The 8,434-nt window shown below is 41.0% G+C and overlaps 1 protein-coding gene across 1 annotated transcript in view; it reads left to right on the forward strand.

Moving 5' to 3' along the window:
- The window catches only part of LOC102202152 (round spermatid basic protein 1-like), a 21,577-nt gene continuing 13,143 nt past the window's right edge, over window positions 1–8,434 (forward strand). Inside the window, exons 1-3 of the mRNA XM_013914078.1 lie at window positions 1–607; window positions 874–999; window positions 1,396–2,069. Coding sequence (XP_013769532.1) covers window positions 124–607; window positions 874–999; window positions 1,396–2,069 — 1,284 coding nt within the window. The 5' untranslated portion in view covers window positions 1–123. The remainder of the gene's footprint in view (window positions 608–873; window positions 1,000–1,395; window positions 2,070–8,434) is intronic.

The following is an 8,434-nucleotide window of genomic DNA, read 5'->3' on the forward strand; positions in this document are numbered from 1 at the left end:
TAAACACGCTACCGTCTGCTGCGCTCTCATCTCCTTCCGTCCTACGTAACCCGCTAAGCCCCGCCCCCGGCCTGTCTCTCACGCACCAGTTACGTCTGACCGTAAAAAATAGAAACTTCCAAGATGGCCGAGTCCGTGGACTCCATGCATTTCGCAGCAAACAGCAAAACAAATTCCCCTAAACCCCTGATAGCTAAGCGACCGCCGGAGAGTCGTCCGCAGTCTTCCAGCGACATTTTCCCACCGCCCCCAAAGAAGGTCCGGGTGGAGGAGAAGGGCCTGAAGCACAGGAAACTGAACGGAGAGGTGTGCGCAGGGGAAAAACACAACGGGAAGCAGAGTTGTGGGAGCCCAGCGAAATGGAGTTTCGGCCCGGCCAAGGCGAGCCACTCCACCGCCGCCGCAGTGCCCGCCACCCCTGTCCGGAAAATATTCAAAATCAGCAACTTCCTCGCGTCGCCCCACAAAGTAAAAAAAGCGAAAGAGAAGCGACACAAGGAGAAGAGCAGCGAAGCGCAGCAGAGCCCGGGCGCTGCTGTGGAGAGAGTGAGCCCAGCTAGCTGCCATACAAAGCCCGAGAACGGCGACGTGAAAATGCTACAGAGAGGTAGGAGAGCCCAGCCGGGCTGCCCTGTTTGAACCGCGTTCACACACTTTATGGGCAAATTAAAACCCACCCGCGAAGCAGTACTGGTCATAAAAACACATTTTAGACATTATTACATAATTTACTGTAGCTCGGGCCCAGTGTTTATTGGGCCCAGATGGTGATATATAAACACACACGTGGAGCTGTTTGTCCGTCACTTATGTCTCCCAGCATGGATGCAGCAGCATTTCACCTCGCTGTCCTCTCTCGTTTCCCCTCCTCAGATCACCAAGTGAAGGAGAAAGACAGGGAGAAGAAGAAGGAAAAGAATAAAGAGTGGAAAAATCACAAACTGCCACCTGTCCACGAGATTGCCAGAGAAAACGGAGAAGTGGTTTCTCCGCAGAAAGGTAGGAATAAAATCCAGCATTGGGCAGGGGAGCTGAAAGTGAGAAACTACAGCACCGATTGTTTTTTGGGGGGATAATTTCAGGTTATTTCAAGCCCTTAAACATGTTTTGTATTTCAAATGTAAAAGCAGGTGGCTTCCATGTGACTAAATGCATTATTTTAGATATTATGCCAGAATTTTGGAAGTGTTTTCAGTTTTAAAAGGAAGTAAATGTCCTAAATGCAATGTAGAAACATGGAAATATAACACAGCAGAGCAAATGAACTCACCTTTGAAGAGTTGCCAAAAGATCAGCTGTTTCAAAGTAAACTTTACTTGTAATATCAGTTTAGCTAGAGATTACAGGCTGCAAAAGCTGCTTGTTATTTTAAACACGATCTTGTCTGTATGACAGAGTCTAAGGAGAAGCCCAAGGCTGGTTCGGAGGAAGACCTCCTTCTGAAGAAGCTCAAGAAGAAGAAGAAAAAGAAGCACAAAGATGGCGAGCGGACGAAGGAGAGGCAAGGCAGACCCAAAATGTACCACCGCTCGTGCCAGACTGTGTGTTCAGGGGTGTCCCTGGGTCTGCCGGAGTTGCTCAATCAGATTAACGTGAACAGCGACAGCAGCAGTCTCAACCACAGTGCCGCACAACACCACCAGGATGCTGCTGTTTCTGCGGCTACCTCCACCTCCATCTCCTCCGTGGTCAGAGAGAGGCTCAGCTACAGCTCCCCGCTGCACTGCAGCCCGGCCCCGGGCACGGCTGGCCTGGAGTTCAGACGTCTGATTCACATCGAGCAGCAGGCCAACGGAGGTGCGTCTGTGGTGCACGCCTACAACGAGGAGCTGGCCTGCCTTTCTCCGGCAGAGATGCAGCGCTTCGCCGATGAATTTGTGACCCTGTCGTTCAGCGATGACGAGGCCCAGGCAGCGTGTTTCGTGATGGGAATCATCCACGGAGCTGCGTCCTACCTCCCAGACTTCCTGGACTACTTCTCCTACAAGTTCCCCAACGCACCGGTGAAAATGGAGGTGCTCGGGAAGAAGGACATAGAGACGACCACCATGGCCAACTTCCATTCTCAGGTGAGAATGAGTTTTGGTTTTTAATTTTAGTTTCTGTGCTGGAAAGCATGAAAAGGAGAGGATGCTCAAGTGTCTGCTTTGATACTGTAAAGTGTCACTTTGTAGTCTGGAGGCGTGAGCAGCTCCGACTCAAACAGTGACAGGCTGAAACACCACTTCAACAGTCTTTGTCCGCACTGTTACCGGGTAGAGCTTTTCGGGACTCGTGCTGTCAGAGGGTTTCTGTCTTCAAGTGGTCTCATTGAGCTGTGAGCGCGAATGGTGTGTGTCTTGAAAACCTCTTCAAGGGCACCTTCAGGTGGACTCACACCTTTAGTTCAGGTGCTTGAAGAGAACAGGAAAAAAAGGTTATAGCAGTGTTTCAGATACTTATATTTTTCCTGAGGTGTCAGGTAAACACAACTCTTAACTTTTGCTTTCTTCTGGCTGAATTTCAGCAGATCATAGGTCATGTTGTTATCAGTTTACTTAGCAGGTTTCCTTTTGGTTTTGTTCTAGATTCCTTTTTACTCAGATGATTCAAAATTGACAAGATGTAAACAGATCAGACATTTTTTTGCAAAGCATTTGTTGTGAATCAGACACTTAAGCATTTTCTACAGTCAGTCAAAAAAAAAAGTTTCTTACAGGAAGTGTTTTCTTTTTAAATTATTAAACTTGTAAGCTGCATCACTTTGCATAAGAAGTGTCCACCTACCCATGGCCAGAATTTCATGGTAGCAACAACAAGATTGGATGGAAATATAAATGAGGACAGCTGAGCTTTTGCCTGGTGGATGTAGTCAATAGAAAGAAAATACTTCCTATAAGAAATAGCTCAAAACAGTGTTTGCTCAGGTAGGCGATTTCCATTTCGTTATATTCAAGGCAGATATCTCCAAATATATTTCCAAGCACTACAGACCAGAGCAAAAAAAAATATGTATGTGTGATTTTTGGCATGAATTGCTCCTTTAAAACATGGTCCATGCATTAGAATAAATTAACTCTTAATTTGAGTTTCAGGTGTCTGAAGAAGTGCAGGACCTAACTTTTCATTTTATCAGTAATCGGTCTGCATCTGTTTTTACTGACAGTGTCTTAGTGAAGAAATCATGAGTTAAAGGACATCCAGCTCATATTCAGCCATCGGTTTAACATGCTCGCAGAATTTTGGCGAATCAATTTAGGTCAAGAAAAATAAAAATTATTCATGCCAGAGACCCCTCGCTGGGAAGAAAATTATTCCAAGGGCTCTCTCTCCTTCGCTCTCGCTTTCTCAATTGGACTGATATTCCAAGTGCTTTGTAATCAGATATTGCTTCTGCTTGTCTGGCATCATGACTTTAACATAAGGCAGATGGTGCATTTCATCCTGTTGCTAGACTCACTAAACCCAAACTTTGTGCAACTGTCAGCAGATTTTCCCGATTTATCTCCTTTGGGATTAATGTTGCTTTATGATATGGATCCTGGAACAGAGTTATCACACAGTATTGTGCAAAAATATTGAGCCAGCCCCCACTTCTTTGTATTTTGCTTTAAAGGAGCCAGATTTTCTTGTAATCTTTAAAGTGGTCTTCAGCAATAGTTCTCCATGGTTTCCAAAGGTCTTTTTAGTTGAATCAAATGAGAAATTTTCTCAAATTTTGAAATGTCAAAGATAACACAGTTTGACAGGTGTAAAATTGTATTTTTGGAACAATGTGATTCCCAAAGCTGAAAACTTTGGAGAAACGCCTCTGAGGTATGCCAGACTTTTGGCTCATATGTATGGAGGAGGCGAGATGTACAAAACGAGTATCTACAGCCATCTATAATACATGGTGGAGGCTTTGTCATGGTGTTGGGGATCTTGTAAACATAGACCTATGAATGCAGAAAAGTACCTTGAGATTTTGATCCACTCTGCAATACCATCTGGAAAGCCTCTGATTGCCAAGGCTTCATTTTTCAGCATGACAGTGATCCAAAACTCACTGCCAGTGCAGAAAAAGCATACATGGGATAGCAAAACACACACAACGAGTCATGGATTGGCCTCCCCAGAGTCCAGACCTCAATTGGAGCAGTTTGGGATTATCCGCAAACTCTGTTTTTGCCAGATATACTGTATTTCCATGCTTGTTCGTGTTTTTAACAAATCGCTGCACCTGCGATGTAGCTTTATATTTTGACTTTATTTATATAATTATTCATTCATCCATTCATGTTTTCAATTCAGTTTATTTCAAGTTTATTTCCACTGTGGGTTCTCTCATCTCCGCTGAGCTTTTATTAGTTCAGTGCTAGTTTAGGCACGATGTAAAAAGTTCAGAAGGGGTGCACAACACAAACACCACCAGCTGACTCGGGTGTGTTCATTCACAATGAACTCATCCGAAACTCTGGCTGATTGGGACCTACACCCAGTTTCACACCTTGGCTCAGGCGATTAGAGGATCATCAGGGGGTCCTTTTGACCCTCTGGTTTATATCTGGGACTCGCCACCATTTGACCTTAGAACTGAAGAAGTTTCTCGGATGAGAGGTGAAACGTCTTCAAGTAACTTAAAGAAGTCCAGACGCTTTTCTTTGCAAGCTCCTTTGACTACGATGACCTGGATGACTGAGAACCTTCAGACATAAGCTAAAAACTAGTTTTCAGACCCAAAGAACCAATCTAGTGACTGAAGAAAGCTAAATCATGTATTTAAGTTGACAGTTACGTGAAAATTGTATGCAGAAAAAAACTTTTTCACTCTAACGTGGGTTTTATTCATCAGAAATCAGTCAAAAAATCCTCAAACAAAGAAACCGAGTAAAAGAGGAGAGAATACATTGTTTATAATATTATGGCAAAAAAAGAAAGATTTTGTCTAAGATATATATATATATATGTGTGTCTGTAAGTGACATGTGCAACAATGTAGCCCACACAACAAATTACAACATGAAAGTTCACAGTAGAGTAAGAAAACACAGAGCAACTAATAAAAATGCAAGCATGCAGCATTAAATATAACACACATCAGCGTAAAGTTAATGGTCACAGATCTGGTTCTTCTTTAGCCATCATTTAAGATGAGTTTAGACTTTCTGAATGTCTTAAATCTCTAAAGGATACATATTACTGACAGTAAATTGATACATGTTATATTACCTCAGTGGTGTCAGTTGTAAAACTGTGTTAAAACTGTGCAACAATGTATTGTGGGCACTTTTGTCCTCCTGCCTTTATTTTGGTATTGCAGTAATTTGTGAAATTAATAAAACAGAGAAAATTATAGCTTAAGAAATATTATAGAAATGAAATGCCTCTGGTTTCAGAACTTTGATAGCGTGATTAGAGAAAGATGTAAGTGGTTTGATAAGAGGCAGATGCCCGAGGCCAGGAGGTTATACAATATGGTGACGCCAATCTCTAAACCTGCTTACCAGCTCTTAACAGTGCTGCTCAGATTTAATTTAATTGTTTTTTATGCATTTGTCCATCGTTGTTAAACCAAAATGATTCCATTATGTTTGTTACTGGAAACACAAAGAAACTGTTTGTAAGCAGTGTACCTCCTGATCCAAGCAATTTGTTAGTTTGGCTGCAGAAATGCAAATAAAACTGAAGTGTCAGCATGTGTTTGTAATCCATTACCTGTGTTACACACATTAATGTCATTAATATAGAAGCTAATTTGTCCTTGTGCAATACCTGCTTTAGTGTCTCAAGATGTAGGTTTAAGCCCCACTTTGAGCAGTAATAATTAAACCAGGTCACACACAGATCACCTTCAAATGCTTTAAGATCTTGAATGATACTGTTTCTTACTATTTTACTACTCTCCCTTTTAGCCATAACAATTATTTAATTAGATTATTATCCTCTGAATGTGTCAGTAATTGTTGAGCTGCTACCTCTGTGGAAATTAGAAATGAAAATTGGAAATGAGAAGCTGTTTTCTCCCCCTGATTTGAAAACAGGAATAATGAGAGCTCTTTTCTAGTGAACTGTGTAGGTGATTTTTTTTTTCCTTACATGCGATTAAAAAATGCTTTCAGCTGACTATAATAGAATAGGAAGCCTTTATTGTCGTTGTATTCATGGCACAGTGAGATGGTGAAGCCCCCCTGAGTAAAGTGAGCGATGTACTCGCGGCCGTGTCGCTGTCAGACATGTCGGAGTTTCTCCAGACACTAAGCTCACATGTGGGAGTAATGGATTGTAGTATTGCACGCGTTTTATTGCACGGCTTGACTTGAGAGTGCTTTGTGTCACAGACCGAGTAGACATGGGTCTACAGTTCACACTTTAGGAATCCCTGTTTTTAGATCACGGTTTATGATGTGACTTATTCTGGGCTCAAATCATTTTACATAGTTAACAAAGTGAAAAATGCATAAAAAATCTTTTAATAAAAGAAAAATGGGATACAGATTCTTGAAGGTTTTAGTGGACATGGTTTTGGCTGGTGAGAACATGTTTTAGGGGAACATTTGGTCTGTTTAGCTATTACACGTTCCCTCATTGCAAATCTTTGCACATTATGCTGAACATTTTTTTTAAACATTTAACACATGTACCTGTAAATGAATAAAAACTCAAATCGTCTAACTCCTGTTGCCTCTGTTATCACATCTCCGCTTTGTGGTGTGATGCATGGAGATGTACTTCTATAATATGCTGTTTTATGCATTTCCATTTATTTTCTGTGGTTGGTAAGACAACAGCAGAGGAGAGATGACAGGAAATGGGTGAAAAGTCCTTTGCTGGTTACAAGCTAGTTAATGGTTTGCGCCTCGACATTGAAACCGCAGGGCTGCGTTAATTGATTGTAATTTCTAACGCTGTTATTCAGCCCTTGCAGGATGTTTAACTGTCTTCCCCTTTGTGTAAACACCGTTTTTCCTGGTTAATGGCCATTTGGTGGTTAACTACACCTGTATGCAAGATTAGGTCCTGTGGAGTTAAAGACGTTGAATCTGTTTTATTATTTGACAGAAATCTATGCAGTGTCCTGCCATTTTTAACTGTCTGATAAGCAGAATGACTTTTATGGTTCAGTGAATAATATTCCAATTAACAAAATAACTTTAAATAATTAATTTATCACCATGCAGCTGATTTTCCTTCAGCTCTGGGTAAAAACTTTCTATGCATAACATAGACACATGCATTGCTGATCTTCTGGGATTTTCCAACAAAACCGTCTTTAGGGCTTAGAGGATTCTTGGCACATTTTGGTCTCCTTAGTAGTAACTAAGCATATTTTTTTTTAATTCCACAGCTTACCTGAGTATTGTTACTGACAATATCCAAGCCTTTATGACCACAGTGTACCCATGTGATGCCTGAACATTACAATGGATTCACTGTACTCAAATAGCCTCCATGGATCTTAATCCAGCAGAGCACCTTTGGGAAATGCAGCCAATAAACCTGCAGCAGCTGTGTGATGCTATCTTATCAATATGGACCAAAATCTGATGAACATTTCCAGCCCCTTGTTCCAAAACCTAAAGCAGTTCTGAAGCCAAAATGAGGTCCAATCTGGTGCTAGTGAGGTGTACCTATTAAAGTGGCCAATGAGTGCATTTTTAGTGTCCTTAAGTATTACAGGAGTTATCAATAATAATGAAATACAGCAGGAAAATAAATCCACTAACAAAGAACAGCATCAAATGTAGAAAAAAAGATTGTTTGTTCCAAAAATCACGTAGAGAAAAACCCAGAAAGTGCCGACTTTGTTGTGACAGAACAAATTACATTTTGGTTAAAAAAAGCCCCCCTACAATAGAAAATTAGTGCTATCGCTGTTTGGCTGTCTCAAAGAACAGAACTTAAACTCTTTGTGTGAAATGTGTGTTGGGAGATTACCTGTACTATCTCTGTGTAATGTATTTATCATATAAACATCATCTGTTTATGGTCTGTTGACATATTCTGACATATGTTTACTAAATAAACAAATCTTCTGCTCTAAAATTTCCACCAAGATGAATCCAGTTGGATCTTTTGTTAATGCAATGTGTTATCATTAAAACCTTATCACTACAAACCCTTAATGATTAGTTAGGGGTTAAAATTAGAAGTACTTGCGGTACATTACGATGCAGGAAGGAAACAAACAGCCTTGTGGCAGATTGTGACAAATGATAAAACTTTATGAAGTGCTGTAAGTCATCATGTCTGCTCCATTGCATTTTGTGTTACAGATTTTTAAGTCTTCAGTCTGTCAGACTGTTTGTCCTCTTAATACTGTTTGTCTTCTTAATGAGGGCTTTATTAAGGGCAAGTGAAGTGGAAGGGTTCCTCCATTTATGTTATGAATGCATAGACTGTGTTAACCTCAGCTGCTAGATGAACATGCCTATAAAAGGTGTATATAATGTATTAAAAGTAGGGCTGCTACTAT

The sequence above is a fragment of the Pundamilia nyererei genome, unplaced genomic scaffold, assembly GCF_000239375.1.
Source record: "Pundamilia nyererei isolate P.nyererei 1_Seehausen unplaced genomic scaffold, PunNye1.0 scaffold00170, whole genome shotgun sequence".
NCBI lineage: Eukaryota > Metazoa > Chordata > Actinopteri > Cichliformes > Cichlidae > Pundamilia > Pundamilia nyererei.